Source organism: Cherax quadricarinatus, chromosome 5 (assembly GCF_038502225.1).
Source record: "Cherax quadricarinatus isolate ZL_2023a chromosome 5, ASM3850222v1, whole genome shotgun sequence".
In the NCBI taxonomy this organism is placed as follows: Eukaryota; Metazoa; Arthropoda; class Malacostraca; order Decapoda; family Parastacidae; genus Cherax; species Cherax quadricarinatus.
Window position 1 is genome coordinate 37,007,332 of NC_091296.1, and position 18,073 is coordinate 37,025,404.

Below are 18,073 nucleotides of genomic sequence, written 5' to 3' on the forward strand. Positions count from 1 at the left end.
GCCTCCACTCCCATACCTCCTTCTGCTCCCCCATGCATCATGCCACAGGTCCACCCTGCACCACCAGACCATGAATGGAACTGGACAAAGTACACCATTTGTGCCACAACCTTGCAATTTTGATGCTTGTGGAAATGGCAACCTGCCAGAATGTCCCATCACAAATGAGTTTACAGAGTTAGACTATTTCCAGCTATACTCTGATGAGCCTATAATGAACTTGACTGTCACCCAGACCAACAATTACTACTGCTATATAATGGACAACATAGAGGTTGCAGAATCGTCACAGCTACGCTGGTGGAAAGATAAAACTATAGCCGAAATGTATTTATTCATCGGCATTGTCATGCTTATGCCACATACGTATAAGCACAATATAGCACAGTACTGGTCCAAAGACTACTATGTCAGTATTCCAGCCTTCTGTGACCTCCTTCCCTGCAACAGATTCACTCTGTTGCTATGAATGTTGCACTTCTCAGACAAGAATGTGCCCAAAAGAAATGACCTACACAAAATCCAGGAAGTGCTTATGTATCTGAAGCAAAAATTCAGTGCCTACTTGTGTCCATTCAAGAACATTGCTGTCAACGAGTCCTTGATTCTGTTCAAAGGACGACTGTCGGTCAAACAATACATACCAGGCAAACAATCACTTTGGTGTAAAACTTTGTTATGAGTGACTGCGAGACTGGTGTTGTGCTGGATGTCATTATCTACACAGGGAAAAATACACTCAATGATACCAGGTGGATATTGAGAATTTCCGGTGATGTTTGCAAGATGATGGAACCATACCTTGGCAAGGGTTATACACTGTAAACAGACAACTGGTATACAAGGCTTATGCTCGCTAATTTCCTCCGTGTGAATAATACTGATATCCTGGCTTTAAGTGAAACAAAGCTGAGGGGGTGGGAGAGTTTCAAAGGAGAGGAATAAATGGGATTAGGTCAGGGGTTTCAAATAGAGTTAGAGCTAAAGAAGGAGTAGCAATAATGTTGAAGGATAAGCTATGGCAGGAAAAGAGGGGCTATAAATGTATTAATTCAAGGATTATGTGGAGTAAAATAAAGATTGGATGTGAAAAGTGGGTTATAATAAGCGTGTATACACCTGGAGAAGAGAGAAGTGTAGAGGAGAGAGAGATTTTGGGAAATTTGAGTGAATGCGTGGGGGGTTTTGAATCAAGTGTGAGAGTAATGGTGGTTGGGGATTTCAATGCTAAAGTGGGTAAAAATGTTGTGGAGGAAGTAGAAGGTAAATTTGGAGTGCCAGGGGTAAATGTAAATAGGGAGCCTATAATTGAGCTATGTGTAGAATAAGATTTAGTAATAAATACATATTTTATGGAAAAGAGGATAAATAAATATACAAGGTATGATGTAGCACATAATGAAAGTAGTTTGTTAGATTATGTATTGGTGGATAAAAGGTTGATGGGTAGGCTCCAGGATGTACATGTTTATAGAGGGGCAACTGATATATCGGATCATTATTTAGTTGTAGCTACAGTTAGAGTAAGAGGTAGATGGGAAAAGAGGAAGGTGGCAACAACAAGTAAGAGGGACGTGAAAGTGTATAAACTAAGGGAGGAGGAAGTTCGGGCGAGATATAAGCGACTATTGGCAGAAAGGTGGGTTACAGCAAAGATGAGTCGTGGGGGGGTTGAAGAGGGTTGGAATAGCTTTAAAAATGCAGTATTAGAATGTGGGGCAGAAGTTTGTGGTTATAGGAGGGTGGGGGCAGGCAGAAAGAGGAGTGATTGGTGGAATGATGAAGTAAAGGATGTGATAAAAGAGAAAAAGGTAGCTTATGAGAGGTTTTTACAAAGCAGTGTTATAAGAAGAGCAGAGTATATGGAGAGTAAAAGAAAGGTGAAGAGAGTGGTGAGAGAGTGCAAAAGGAGAGCAGATGATAGAGTGGGAGAGGCACCGTCAAGAAATTTTAATGAAAATAAGAAAAAATTTTGGAGTGAGTTAAACAAGTTAAGAAAACCTAGGGAAAGTATGGATTTATCAGTTAAAAACAGAGTAGGGGAGTTAGTAGATGGGGGAGATGGAGGTATTAGGTAGATGGCGAGAATATTTTGAGGAACTTTTAAATGTTAAGGAAGAAAGAGAGGCAGTAATTTCATGCACTGGTCAGGGAGGTATACCATCTTTTAGGAGTGAAGAAGAGCAGAATGTAAGTGTGGGGGAGGTACGTGAGGCATTACGTAGAATGAAAGGGGGTAAAGCAGCTGGAACTGATGGGATCATGACAGAAATGTTAAAAGCAGGGGGGGATATAGTGTTGGAGTGGTTGGTATTTTTGTTTAATAAATGTATGAATGAGGGGAAGGTACCTAGGGATTGGCGGAGAGCATGTATAGTCCCTTTATATAAAGGGAAAGGGGACAAAAGAGATTGTGAAAATTATAGAGGAATAAGTTTACTGAGTATACCAGGAAGAGTGTACGGTAGGGTTATAACTGAAAGAATTAGAGGTAAGACAGAATGTAGGATTGCGGATGAGCAAGGAGGTTTCAGAGTGGGTAGGGGATGTGTAGATCAAGTGTTTACATTGAAGTATATATGTGAACAGTATTTAGATAAAGGTAGGGAAGTTTTTATTGCATTTATGGATTTAGAAAAGGCATATGATAGAGTGGATAGAGGAGCAATGTGGCAGATGTTGCAAGTATATGGAATAGGTGGTAAGTTATTAAATGCTGTAAAGAGTTTTTATGAGGATAGTGAGGCTCAGGTTAGGGTGTGTAGAAGAGAGGGAGAATACTTCCCGGTAAAAGTAGGTCTTAGACAGGGATATGTAATGTCACCATGGTTGTTTAATATATTTGTAGATGGAGTTGTAAAGGAAGTAAATGCTAGGGTGTTCGGGAGAGGGGTGGGATTAAATTTTGGGGAATCAAATTCAAAATGGGAATTGACACAGTTACTTTTTGCTGATGATACTGTGCTTATGGGAGATTCTAAAGAAAAATTGTAAAGGTTAGTGGATGAGTTTGGGAATGTGTGTAAAGGTAGAAAGTTGAAAGTGAACATAGAAAAGAGTAAGGTGATGAGGGTATCAAATGATTTAGATTAAGAAAAATTGCATATCAAATTGGGGAGGAGGAGTATGGAAGAAGTGAATGTTTTCAGATACTTGAGAGTTGACGTGTCGGCGGATGGATTTATGAAGGATGAAGTTAATCATAGAATTGATGAGGGAAAAAAGATGAGTGGTGCGTTGAGGTATATGTGGAGTCAAAAAACGTTATCTATGGAGGCAAAGAAGGGAAAGTATGAAAGTATAGTAGTACCAACCCTCTTATATGGGTGTGAAGCTTGGGTGGTAAATGCAGCAGCGAGGAGACGGTTGGAGGCAGTGGAGATGTCCTGTTTAAGGGCAATGTGTGGTGTAAATATTATGCAGAAAATTCGGAGTGTGGAAATTAGGAAAAGGTGTGGAGTTAATAAGAGTATTAGTCAGAGGGCAGAAGAGGGGTTGTTGAGGTAGTTTGGTCATTTAGAAAGAATGGATCAAAGTAGAATGACATGGAAAGCATATAAATCTATAGGGGAAGGAAGGCGGAGTAGGGGTCGTCCTCGAAAGGGTTGGAGAGAGGGGGTGAAGGAGGTTTTGTGGGCGAGGGGCTTGGACTTCCAGCAAGCATGCATGAGCATCTTATATAGGAGTGAATGGAAACAAATGGTACTTGGGACCTGACGATCTGTTGGAGTGTGAGCAGGGTAATATTTAGTGAAGGGATTCAGGGAAACCAGTTATTTTCATATAGTTGGACTTGAGTCCTGGAAATAGGAAGTACAATGCCTGCACTTTAAAGGAGGGGTTTGAGATACTGGCAGTTTGGAGGGGTATGTTGTGTATCTTTATATGTATATGCTTCTAAACTGTTGTATTCTGAGCACCTCTGCAAAAACAGTGATAATGTGTGAGTGTGGTGAAAGTGTTGAATGATGATGAAAGTATTTTCTTTTTGGGGATTTTCTTTCTTTTTTGGGTCACCCTGCCTCGGTGGGAGACGGCCGACTTGTTGAAAAAAAAAAAAATGTGGAACAGTAAGAAGAAATGGAAAACACATGCCAAGGTTCAGTGGAGGCAGTGGTGAAGGTGCAGTGCAAGTGTTTTTTGCCAATGACATCATGGCACTGATGTGGCATGACAAACTGGATGTGATGTTTCTGTCAACCATCCACAGAAACAATATGATACAAAGAGACAGAGTGAACAGGGACACCAATGAACATATTGTAAAGCCAGCTGCTATCGTTGACTATACGAACAGTATGCGACTAGTTGACAAGCGTGACATGCAAATAGGGTTCATTGATTGTGTGTGTAGGAGTTGCAAGTGATACATGAAACTGTTTTTCCACCTTGTAAACATTGCAATCCTCAATGCCTTCAACATGTACAAAATAAAGACTGGGAAATGACTACACTATGCAGAATTCACCCTCAGTGTCATAAAGCAGACAGTAAAGAAAGCATAATGCCACACCTGTACCTGCCCCTCAGCAGCGACCTGTCCCCCAACCACAGCCACAGGGGGAAGTGCTAGAGCGAATACTCCCTGTCACTGCAACAATGTTTAACAAATCTATAGCATCCTCAACCTTCCCATCTATACTCAAGACAACAAGGGTCACCCCAATCCACAAAGGAGGAGATCCAACTGATTTGAACAACTACAGACCCATATCAAACTTGCCCTTACTTTCCAAGATATTTGAAAAAATAATACACAAGCAATTTTACTCCTACCTTACATCCAACAACATACTTAACCCATGCATTTGACACAGTCGACCACAATCTAATGCACCTAAAACTGAATCATTACGGCATCAGAGGACATTCTCTTGACTACCTAAAATCCTATCTTAATGACAGACACCAGTATGTACATGCAAATGGAGTCAACTCTGCTATCCAACCTGTAGCTGTAGGAGTACCCCAGGGTAGTGTCCTAGGCCCACTGGCAATGATCTCCCCAATGCGTCCTAACTCCTTAAATCAGTTCTATTCGCAGATGACACTACATATGTCTACTCCTATTCAGGCCCAGCTGTGCTTGGAAACACTAAACAATGAACTGCTAAAGATATATGCTTGGATGATGACCAACAAACTCACTCTCAACATAGACAAAACATACTTCATGCTGTTTGGCAACAGAGCCTCAAATATCCAACTTAACATACTGTTAAATGGTTCCCCTATATCAAGACATGTGGAGGGCAAATTTCTAGGTCTTCTCCTTGACTATAATCCTAAATTTCAGTCTTATACCCATCACATAGCCAAGAAAATTTCCAAATCAATAGGAATCCTTTCCAAGATACGATACTATATACCACAAACGACTCTCCTTACCCTGTACCACTCTCTAATATATCCTTACCTCACCTATGGTATTTGTGTCTGAGGCTCAACCACAGCCAACTACCATAGACCCTTAATAATCCAACAAAAAGCTGCTGTGCAAGTGATAACCAGCTCCTGTGCTAGACAGCACACCCCACCACTTTTCAAAAGACTCAACTTGCTAAATATACAAGACATACACTCTTATTATTGTGCCTACCACATATACAGAACATTAAACTCTACTGTAAACCCTCCCCTAAAACTACTCCTTGACAGTTACAACAGAATGTACAGTCACAATGAACATCAAAATGCTCCTGTGCTAGACAGCACACCCCACCACTTTTCAAAAGACTCAATACCAATGTTCATCTTGTCAGACACTGCAACACGTGGCATCTTGGTACAGAAAACACCTTGGACAAGCTCAAGTGAGAAGGGTTTGATCTGAGAGGGACATGACCTCTCAGTTGCCTCTCACTACTACTACTACTACTACTACTACCCTGCACCTCTCCTTCCGACAGTATTTAAGTCTCCGCACTCTTGCTAAATATACCAAGATGTGTGTAATTTCAAGTTTATTTTACCGAACCCTACTCACTTGTACTAAGTTTAAATAAGGTTATATTAAGTTTAAATAAGATTGTAAAACTGCTAATCAGTATTACTTGTCTAGTTTTAAGTATAGTTACTATGTATACTATTATCTTATCTAGTTTTATTTAGTTACTATGTACAGGTCTCCCTCAACATTCACGAGGGTTAGGGGATCAAGAGCCTCGCGAATGTTGAAAAACCGTGAATGTTTGGTACCTCAATATATTGTAGGGAAATATAATACAATACTGCTTCCTTAACTTGTTGAACTATGATCATAAAATACATGAAAACGTCATATATTGTACTAAATATATACATGTTATGCTTTAATAACATGTATGTTATTAAATACCACAGACTCCACTACTGCCTCCACTACTGCCTCCACCACTGCCTCCACTACTGCCTCCACCACTTCCTCAACCACTGCGAATCCCTACTACCCTCCCTCCGACCCCCTCAACTGGCAGCCAGCCCTCCCACCACTCAGTGTGGTGAGTGTTTTGTTTGTTCATTATTTGCTATTAAACTACAGAATAAATAATGTAAACCCATTCATGACTGCATATTGGAATGGCTATTAGGAAAGGTATTAGACGGTGACATCATGTGTTTACTCTTGAACACAGCAAAGAATCGAACATTTCTGCTACTGCTAATAATAATAATAACAATAATAACAATAATAATAATAATAATAATAATAATAATAATAATAATAATAAATACAATATAATTGAAGAAGGAAATTGTACAAAAATACAAGGGAGTGGTTGACACATCGTCAGTGTGACTTTGTTTATGCTGGAGTGAGCATTAGTCTCCGTGCTTTTCCAAACATTTCACAATAATTCAGCGGTTGAGGCAGTGGTATTTAATAACATATATGTTATAAATAATAATAGTACATGTTATTATTAATAACAGGTATTATTATTAACATATATGTTATTAAATACCATTGCCTCAACCGCTGCCTCAATCGCTGCCTCAACAGCTGCCTCAACCACTGCCTCAATCGCTTCCTCAACCGCTGCCTCAACCGCTGCCTCAACCGCTGCCTCAACCGCTGCCTCAACCGCTGCCTCAACCGCTGCCTCAACCGCTGCCTCAACCGCTGCCTCAACCGCTGCCTCAACCGCTGCCTCAACCGCTGCCTCAACCGCTGCTGCTCAACCGCTGCCTCAACCGCTGCCTCAACCGCTGCCTCAACCGCTGCCTCAACCGCTGCCACTGCCTCAACCGCTGCCTCAACCGCTGCCTCAACCGCTGCCTCAACCGCTGCCTCAACCGCTGCCTCAACCGCTGCCTCAACCACTGCCTCAACCACTGCCTCAACCACTGCCTCAACCACTGCCTCAACCACTGCCTCAACCACTGCCTCAACCACTGCCTCAACCACTCCAGTCACACTCAGTCTACAAGCACCAAACACAATGAATTATTGTGAAATGTTTGGAAGAGCACGGAGACTAATGCTCACTCCAGCATAAACAAAGTCACACTGACGATGTGTCAACCACTCCCTCGTATTTTTGTACAATTTCCTTCTTCAATTATATCGTATTTATTATTATTATTATTATTATTATTATTATTATTATTATTACTATTGTTATTATTAGCTGTAGCAGAAATGTTTAATTCTTTGCTGCGTTCAAGAGTAAACACATGATGTCACCGTCTAATACCTGTCCGAATAGCCATTCCAATATGCAGTCATGAATGGGTTTACATTATTTATACTGTAGTTTAATAGCAAATAATGAACAAACAAAACACTCACCACACTGAGTGGTGGGAGGGCTGGCTGCCAGTTGCGGGGGTCGGAGAGAGGGTAGTTGGGACTCGTAGGTGGCGGGGAACTTAAATATGATTTGGCGGCTGGGAATTTGGTGGCTGGGAATTTGGCGGTTGGGAATTCGCGAATGTGTGAAGCCCGTGAAAGTTGAAAACGTGAATGTTGAGGGAGACCTGTATTAGGATTAGTTTGCCCAAAATGCCTCGGCATGATAGAGGCTATCTTTGTACTTAGCAAATCAAAATTGTAATTACACATTGTAACCTTCACAAAGAAATAAACTTTACTTTACTTTACTTTACAGATACCGTCTACCCCAAAATAGACGTACGTATTCTCAGAAAAAGTGTGCTGTGTGTGTTAACACCACAAGGTGACCCCAACTGTGAAAGGACACATGATTCACTTGTCAGCAATGTGGGGTGGCACTCTGTATGAATCCATGCTTCATGGAGTATCATACAATACTGGAGTTCTAGAAACATAACTGGGACCTGTAAATACCTTGTATACTATATCTGTAGACAATAGTATGTGATTGAACCAGGTGTACAACTTCATCTATCAGTGTAAACATGTGTTTGCGACAGTATGATTACTAATTCCGTACCAAACATTTGTGTCTCAACAATTGGCTATGAAATCAAAAGATCTGCAACAAAACAATCATAAAACTACGAAAATTACAAAAGAACTGAAAAAAAAAAAAGATAAATTTTTAACATTTCTACAAGCAGCAGTGCTCCATGCTGCAGTCACCTGAGCAGTCAGTGCCAACTTAAGGGCTCATATCTTGGTAAGTACTGAACCTACATTTTTTTTTTTATCTTATTACATGTAGAATATTGCCCTCTTCATTTAAAAAAAAATAAAAATATTCAGAGTCCTGACAGTAAAAACGTAGATCTATGTTTGGACAGTGAGGGTTAAATACAGTATTATTTCTGATAATTATTCCTAAAGTTAGTCATACAAAAAATGTATTTTGATTTGTTGGACTGACAAGAGTTTTTCGACTATCACGCACTACTTTGTTATTGTCAATATGGCTTCAGGAAAGGTTACTCTGCTGCTGATCTGTTGTTAAACCTCTCCACTAAATGGCACCAGTCACTGGATGAATTCAAAGTCAGCTCTGGTAACACTGGACATTGCTGGTGCTTTGACCGAGTGTGGTACCAGGGCCTCTTGGCAAAACTGCAAGCACTGGGAATTGCAGGCTCTACACTGTGTATCCTCAGTGGTTACCTTCAGGGTAGATCTCTAAGGGTAGTTCTCAATGGAACAGAATCAGCAAAACATCCTATTGGGGCAAGTGTTCCACAGGGAAGTGTGCTTTGGCCATTGTTATGGAATGTCTACTTCAATGACCTTCTTCATCTCATCCCAGAATCCCATGCATATGCAGACGACTGTACACTGACATTCACTTATCCAAGAGAAGAAATGCCAGCTGCTCTAAGCTACATCAATCACCAGCTAAGAGCTATGTCGGCCTGGGGAAACTGATGGCAGGTAACATGTGCACCTGAGAAAACACAAATGATGATGGTCACTAGGCACCATGATGGTAATGTCGGAGCAGTAGTAAGAATGATTGGGAGAGTGTTGGTACCCAGGGAAGAAGTTGATATACTTGGAGTGAAATTTGACTCCAAACTGACCATGAAGAACCACATTGTAAATCATACAAACCAGGCAGCCAGGAAGCTTACAGCACTTCGACATGTCTCGCATTTGCTCGACAGTAGGGGATGCAAGATTATGTATGAGGCACAAGTACGCTCACACCTTGAGTATGCTCCACTTTCTTGGTTTGCCTGCCCCCCCATATCATCTGCAATTGACAGAGTAGAGAACAGAGCAAGACGCATCATCTCTCACCTGGACCCATCTTGGATAGATCTGCCATTTCAGCAGAGCCTTCAACTCAGGAAGGATGTAGAGGGGGCCTTACTGTTATGTACAAGGCCAATACTGTCAAAGTACCACACTTGGATCCACTTCGAGGACAGAGTGAAGGAAGCCTCTATACCACAAGACAGGCAGAGAGCACCAACTTCACTCTGGCTGTACCCCTCTCCAGAACATCACTTTATCTGAGATCATTAATCCCAAGGATGACTCGAGTATGGAACACATTCATACAGCATTATGATGTCAACGAGATAAATTCAGTTGATCAGATGAAAATACTGGCCCACAGATGGCTCCAACTTCATCTTGTTCCCTACTTGTATGTCTCACAACAATAAAAATGCTTTCAAATGAGCTAATGTAGGTAACAGCTCTTAGCGTGTTAATGAAGTTACGAATCCTTAACCTGCAAATAGCCTGTCAATAAAGCTAGGGATCCTTAACCTAACCTTGTCAAACCCTGTGTAAAGAGAGAGAGAGAGAGAGCAAGAGAGAGAGAGCAAGAGAGAGAGAGAGCAAGAAAGAGAGAGAGCAAGAGAGAGAGAGCATGAGAGAGAGCAAGAGAGAGAGCAAGAGAGAGAGTGAGAGCAAGAGAGAGAGAGCAAGAGAGAGCAAGATAGAGCAAGAGAGAGAGAGAGCAAGAAAGAGAGAGAGCAAGAGAGAGAGAGCATGAGAGAGAGCAAGAGAGAGAGCAAGAGAGAGAGTGAGAGCAAGAGAGAGAGAGCAAGAGAGAGCAAGATAGAGCAAGAGAGAGAGCAAGAGAGAGAGCAAGAGAGAGAGCAAGAGAGAGAGAAAGAGAGAGAGAGAGCAAGAGAGAGAGAAAGAGAGAGAGAGCAAGAGAGAGAGAGAGAGCAAGAGAGAGAGAGAGAGCAAGAGAGAGAGAGAGAGCAAGAGAGAGAGAGAGAGAGAAAGAGAGAGCAAGAGAGAGAGCAAGAGAGAGAGCAAGAGAGAGAGAGCAAAAGAGAGAGCAAGAGAGCAAAAGAGAGCAAGAGAGAGCAAGAGAGCAAGAGAGAGCAAGAGAGCAAAAGAGAGAGCAAGAGAGAGCAAGAGAGAGAGCAAGAGAGCAAGAAAGCAAGAGAGAGAGCAAGAGAGAGAGAGAGAGCAAGAGAGAGAGAGAGCAAGAGAGAAAGCAAGAGAGAGCAAGAGAGAGTAAGAGAGCAAGAGAGAGAGCAAGAGAGAGAGCAAGAGAGAGCAAGAGAGAGAGAGAGTGCAAGAGAGAGCAAGAGAGAGAGCAAGAGAGAGCAAGAGAGAGAGAGCAAAAGAGAGAGCAAGAGAGCAAAAGAGAGCAAGAGAGCAAAAGAGAGAGCAAGAGAGAGCAAGAGAGAGCAAGAAAGAGCAAGAGAGAGCAAGAGAGAGCAAGAGAGAGCAAGAGAGAGCAAGAGAGAGCAAGAAAGCAAGAGAGAGAGCAAGAGAGAGAGCAAGAGAGAGAGAGCAAGAGAGAAAGCAAGAGAGAAAGCAAGAGAGAAAGCAAGAGAGAGTAAGAGAGCAAGAGAGAGCAAGAGAGAGTAAGAGAGCAAGAGAGAGCAAGAGAGAGTAAGAGAGCAAGAGAGAGAGAGCAAGAGAGCAAGAGAGAGAGAAAGTGAGAGCAAGAGTGCACTAGAGAGAGAGAGAGAGTGAATATATGAATGAATCATACACAAAGTATACATGAATTTGGTTAAAAACCAACAAGAAAAAAAATAATAATATATATTTAACCTTAATTAAAACCTATGGTTCTTGACAATCTCTACCAAATACATGTGAGCTCTCTATACTTCCTAAAATGAGCATACTAACAGTATGAATGCTCTATATATTAATGGGTCAGAAGGGTATTGTTGAATTATTATGTGACCTCTGTTGGTCTGGCAAAAATTATATTCTAGCAAGACTTTGGAAGCAAAGGTGCTGGAATATAAGTGGTGTACCTGTACTTCAAAATTGATGGACTGATCACATCATTTCTACCCCTCTATTGCTTCTGCTGTCTTCACATTAATCACCTGAATAATATAGACCTTAGTCAAAGTAAATGTGAAAAAATTTAGGAGTTCTGATCAGTAGAAATTTAAAGCAAAGACAACAGTGTACAAGTGTTTGCAATAAAGCTAACAGACTATTATATCAAACCTATGGATATGTATATCTAGAAATATTTCCTTAAAGTTGGTAACTACTGAAACCATTCTTCCTAACCTGTTCCCATTTCAAATGGCTTTAAAAGTATGGACAAGAGCTTCACTACACAATATTAGATTTTGAGTCAGAATGCTGCCACATGTTTATCAAAAACTCAAAAATTTTCCATGCTCATTCCAAAAGGGTCTTTCCTTTCTGTAAGTCTATGACGTTCATGTTTCACTCACTATTGTAAGCTATTCTTGCAAATTTTATTTACTATTAGAATTTTCTTAGCTGTTTTAGCTAAGGAGGGGTGTTAATGTTGCAGTTTAAAAACTGTAGTGTAAAGCACCCTTCTGGCAAGACAGTGATGGAGTGAATGATGGTGAAAGTTTTTCCTTTTCGGGTCACCCTGCCTTGGTGGGAATCGGCCAGTGTGATAATAAAAAAAAACTAATACTCATCTGCTCTACTAAATTATAATGATCAATTGGTTTGTATACCCTTGTACCATCATCTAGGTTTACTAGTTTCAACTGTTATTCAGTTTTGCAATGGCATATGAAAACTTTCCAGTAATTTATTCATATCGTTAAATTTTTTCAGGCTATGTTGTACTTAGACAATAATTTCATACCAACAAAGCTTTTTATTAAACACAACAATAAGCCTGACGAACAAGTTATAAAAGTGTATGATAAGCAATGCCGTCAAGAAAGAAATGAAACTAAATGTGTTCGTTATATGTAGCAGTACAGTATTTATTGTAGATATACAGAACAGTCCTAGGTAGTAGGTTGGTAGACAGCAACCACCCAGGGAGGTACTACCATCCTGCCAAGTGAGTGTAAAACAAAAGCCTGTAATTGTTTTACATGATGGTAGGATTGCTGGTGTCTTTTGTCTGTCTCATAAATATGCAAGATTACAGGTACGTCTTGCTACTACTTCTTACACTTAGGTCACACTACACATACATGTACAAGCATATATATATACACACCCCTCTGGGTTTTCTTCTATTTTCTTTCTAGTTCTTGTTCTTGTTTATTTCCTCTTATCTCCATGGGGAAGTGAATCAGAATTCTTCCTCCGTAAGCCATGTGTGTTGTAAGAGGCAACTAAAATGCCGGGAGCAAGGGGCTAGTAACCCCTTCTCCTGTATATATTACTAAATGTAAAAGGAGAAGCTTTCGTTTTTCCTTTTGGGCCACCCCGCCTCGGTGGGATACGGCCAGTGTGTTGAAAGAAAGAAAGATACAGAACAGTATAAACTATGAAGAAAACAGGAAAAAATATACAAATATTTTATGTCATTATCTAAGCAAAAAAAAAAATAAAAACTCAAAATACAAACGAATAAATGAATCAATTGTATATAAGTAGTAAACACTTAGGTTACAAATATTTTATTTGCTCAGCTGCAAGAAAAGTAACATCACTTAAGTACTGTAACATAAAAGAACCTCAGCAATTATGAAAAGTTCAATATTGTATAATTTAATGTAGTATATTATAGATGTAACAATGAAAACATTAGATGGGTAAAAATTATTTACATACCTGAACTGAGTCATATCCTGCATACTCCTGCACCAAAGATATCAATAATGGAAGACAACACAGGGGGGTAGTTGTGCCACATGTCTTCAGTATAAAGCGCCGAGATGAGATAAACATGCTCGACTCGCTGGAAGAGACACAATGATGTAATAAGAACACACAAACTAACCCTTAACCTCTAAACAGGTAACATACTTTTAATGGATTTCAAGAGTTTCCTACCCCTGCAGCCCAACCCTGGGATCCCGGGAAGGGTTGGACTCCATAACTCGTGAGATTGTAATTCAACATGATTGCCAACTAAACACAAAATAGGTGGCGTTTGAATTCACGACAAGCGAGTCCTAAAACTCACAGGGCTGGAGCTAGGGGGTAAAAGGGGTTAAATTTAGTGCTAAGGGTTTCAGCATCCACCAAGCTGGTGTGAGTGTGTTGATAAGAGCAAGTGGAGATAAGAGGATTTTATGAATTGATGTGCTTTTGGAGAGTAAGCAGGGTACAGTAATTTATAATTTATGGGGGGATTCAGGTAATTAGATTTAAAGTCCTGGTAGTGGGAATTACAGGGCCTGCACCACACAAATAACCTGCACATGGAAGAGAAGTTTACGATGACATTTCAGTCTTTCTTGGACTATTTACAAAGTCATTTACAAAGAGGTGAGAACCTGTCCATTTTCATTGTTCCCTGAGTTATAGGCCACTATCGTCAGTTTATTGTTTGTGCTCACTTACACACACTCATCATTCAGTCTCTAATTTTCCCTGGATTTAGAGCATTTTTTTTGACTTTATTAAGTAAAGTGCAATTAACAGTGGCTTCTACAGCAAGTGGTGGTGCCCAAGATAAAACATTTGGCTCTCAGTGTTAAGGAGAAACTTAAAGAAGGTTGAGTCTGGCATCTAGTGGCATGGGTATGTGAAAATTTACATCTCAGACATCTATGTCATCTAAGCCCACTGCATCTTTTCAGTCAGCTCCATTATCTTTACTAGTAGAGCTTTACAGCTCCACCAACTCGCAACAAAATTTATTCACAGTCACTACTATCAAACACAGCAGTTCACGAAATACTGAATTCATTATTCGAGAATCGTGAACAATTGACATTTCGTACACCTCCTCCCCTTATTAGACCATTAATGAGAAGTTTTACTGAATATAATATGATAATTAACCTAGGATAACCCAATACTGTCAAACGATGTTTTCAAGAGTACTGGACCTTCAAACAATGCACACCTACCATCCGACTTACGACCGAGTTCGGTTCTGAGAAACCGGTCGCAAGTCGAAATGGACGTAAGTCGAACTTTACTACTGAATATCAACATCACATTTTTGTAATGACTTTATTTTATTGTTTTATTTTGGTATTTTTCTTTTTATGCTGTTAGTACTGTATTTTATACTGTAAGGTTTAGGATAAACACTGTGTACAACACAAATAGTGGTTTATTTCCCAGAAATTTGGCATAAAAGACACGGTCGTAAGTCGAGTGGTCGTATGTCGAGCAGGTCGTAAGTCGGATGGTAGGTGTATTTGCTTCAGTTTATACTGTATATTCCAAGTGGAGTAATGTCAGGTTATGCATTACCCTATGTTTGAAGAGATAAACACCTTGAAACACATCTAATGTATTTAAAAAACTAATAATAATACTTTATTTCTACAAGTATAGTGGTACCCCGAGTTTCGGCCATAATTCGTTCCAAAAGGCTTTTCAAATGCTGTTACCGAATGAATTTGTTCCTATAAGGAGAAATGTAAATTAGATTAGTCCATTTCAGACTAAAGCACTTACAATAATACACTTACATAACTGTTCAAGTTGGGAGCTGTACACAACTCGAGGTACCACTGTACGTGTACAATATATACAGGCCTAGCTTACATCAATTACATACAGTGAAACCCCGGGTTTCAGCTGCCCTGGGAATCGGCCGCTTCGGGTTTTGCCCACTTTTCTCGGCCAACTTTTGTCCCGCGTTTCGGCTGCTGCCTGGGGTTTCGGCTGGCATACAAGACCTGTCCGCCTGCCAGCACTTGCGTGCCTGCCCGTGCAGGCATTGTCAGCCAGTCTAGCGTTGTTTATCCTTGAGTGAACATTACCCTGCGCTCTCATCCTGCCAGCCAGGCAGCCATCCAGGCAGCCAGCCATCCAGCCAGCCAGGCAGGCAGCCAGTCAGGCAGCCAGCCAGGCAGCCAGCCAGGCAGCTAGCCAGGCAGCCAGCCAGGCAGCCAGCCAGCCAGGCAGCCAGCCAGCTAATAATTGTGGCTGTGAAATAAGCCACCATGGGCCCTGCAGTAAAGAAAGTGAGGAACACCATAGCAGTGAAGAAGGACATAGTAGAAAAATACGAGAGTGGCATTCGTGTTGGGGAGCTTGCCAGGATGTACAGCAAAAACAAAACTATCACTTCTATCCTGGCGAAGAGAAAAAAACTCAAGGAAGCTGATGTTGCAAAAGGTGTTGTCATGTTATCCAAAAATAGACCACAAACAGTCGAAGAGGTTGAGAAGTTGTTGGAGGTGTGGATCAACGATAAACAGATAGTGGGTTATAGTGTTTCACAGTCGATCATTTGTGAGAAAGCAAGGCAGTTGCATGCCGATCTGATAAAGAAAATGCCTGGAACCAGTGCTGATGTTAGTGAATTTAAGGCCAGCAGAGGCTGGTTTGACAGAAGCATAGTAGCATACACAGTGTGGTAAGGCATGGGGAGGCAGCAAGTTCAGACAAACGTATGGTTGAAAACTTCGTGAGTGAATTTAAGGGGTACATAGAGACTGAAAAATTCAAACACCAACAAGTGTTCAATTGTGATGAAACAGGCCTGGTTTGGAAGAAAATGCCAAAGAGGACCTACATTACTCAGGAGGAAAAGGCAATGCCAGGACACAAGCCTATGAAAGACAGGCTCACTCGTTTGTTCTGTGCTAACGCTAGTGGTGATTTTAAAGTGAAGCCTTTACTTGTCTATCACTCAGAAAATCCCAGTGTGTTTAAGAAAAACAATGTCATCAAGAATAAATTGAGCGTCTTGTGGAAAGCAAATAATAAGGCATGGGTCACAAGGCAAATTTTCAAAGAGCGGGTCCATGAAGTGTTTTTCCCCAGTGTGAAAAAATACCTCCTAGAAAATAATCTACCACTCAAGTGCCTCCTGGTAATGGACAATGCTCCTGTTCATCCTCCAAACTTGGAAGACCTATTGTCTAGGGACTTCAGTTTGATAACAGTAAAGTTCTTGCCTCCTAACACCACTCCTTTCCTCCAGCCCATGGACCAGCAGGTTATTTCTAACTTCAAAAAACTCTACACCAAAGCAGTGTTTGAAAGGTGCTTTAAATGACCACAGACACTCAGTTGACCTTATGAGAGTTCTGGAGGAAGCACTTCAGTATCCTCCATTGCATAAGCTTTATAGATAAGGCTTGGAAGGGAGTGACTTCCAGGACTTTGAACTCTGCTTGGAGACAATTGTGGCCACAATGTGTCATCCAGATGGATTTTGAAGGGTTTGAGGCTGACCCTGACCTTGCCAACCCTCTGCCTGTTATGGAAGGTATTGTGACATTGGGCATGGAGGTGAGTGGAGAGAATGTGGAAGAGTTGGTGGAGGACTACAGAGAAGAGCTAACCACTGATGAACTGCAAGAGCTTCAACTGGAACAGCATCAGACCACAGCTCAGGAACTTGCTTCAGAGGAGGAAGAGGGAGTGAAGGAGGTGCCTTTTTCAGTGATTAAGGACATGTGTGCAAAGTGGAATGAGTTGCAAACTTTTGTTGAAAGTATCACCCTGACCAAGCTGAAACAAGCCATATCTGCAACATGTTCAATGACAAAATCTTGTCCCACTTCAGGAAAATCTTAAAGAGATGCCAGAAACAGAGCACTCTTAACAGTTATTTTGTGAGACAGGGGCCCAGTGACTCAAGCTGGTCCTAGTGGCCTTAAAAGACAAAGAAGGGGAGTAACCTCAGATAAGGACTTGTTACCTAAAGTCTTTATGGAAGGGGATTCCTCTTCCAAACAATAAGCCCTCCCTCTTTCCTCCTCCCTATCTTCCAGATGCCAGCAAGTCTCTTCAATAAAGGTAAGTAAATGTTATTTTAAATGTTTATTTAAATTTTAATTTATCTATATAATACATACGCATGTATTTATCTGTGTTGTGTGTATGTAAAACTATAGTTATTATTTTAAAAAATGCATTTTTTTGTGAATATTTTTGTGGGTCTGGAACAGATTAATTTTATTTACATTATTTCTTACGGCCTTTCGGCTGTTTCGCATTTAGGCCTAGCTCCTGGAGTGGATTACGGCTGAAACCCGGGATTTCACTGTACTACTATATAGAAAGCCCCTTGTTATGCTGAGCATTTCGGGCAAATTAGGTCAATTTTGTCCTCAGGATGCCATCCCACACCAGTAGGCTAACACCTGGTACTTATCTACTGCTAGGCGAACAAAAACAACCAGCTCCATTATACATGTATAGTGCTAAACATTAACAATAATTAAAAAAAATAAATTGGCATTAATAAATTGTAACATGTAAATATTGTCACATTTATGTCGCTCTTGCCAATGAGTGATCCTTTTTTCACCAACTACACCATTAAATCATAAGATTTAATTCTACTTAATTTAGGCTTATTCTATTCAGAAAAATGAAGCTTCAATATGCAAGAAA

At 40.7% G+C, this 18,073-nt stretch overlaps 1 protein-coding gene across 1 annotated transcript in view; it reads right to left on the reverse strand.

Moving 5' to 3' along the window:
- Positions 1-18,073, reverse strand: part of SamDC (S-adenosylmethionine decarboxylase) — a 123,708-nt gene that overhangs the window by 100,069 nt on the left and 5,566 nt on the right. The window contains exon 3 of the mRNA XM_053771031.2: positions 13,370-13,496. Coding sequence (XP_053627006.1) covers positions 13,370-13,496 — 127 coding nt within the window. The remainder of the gene's footprint in view (positions 1-13,369; positions 13,497-18,073) is intronic.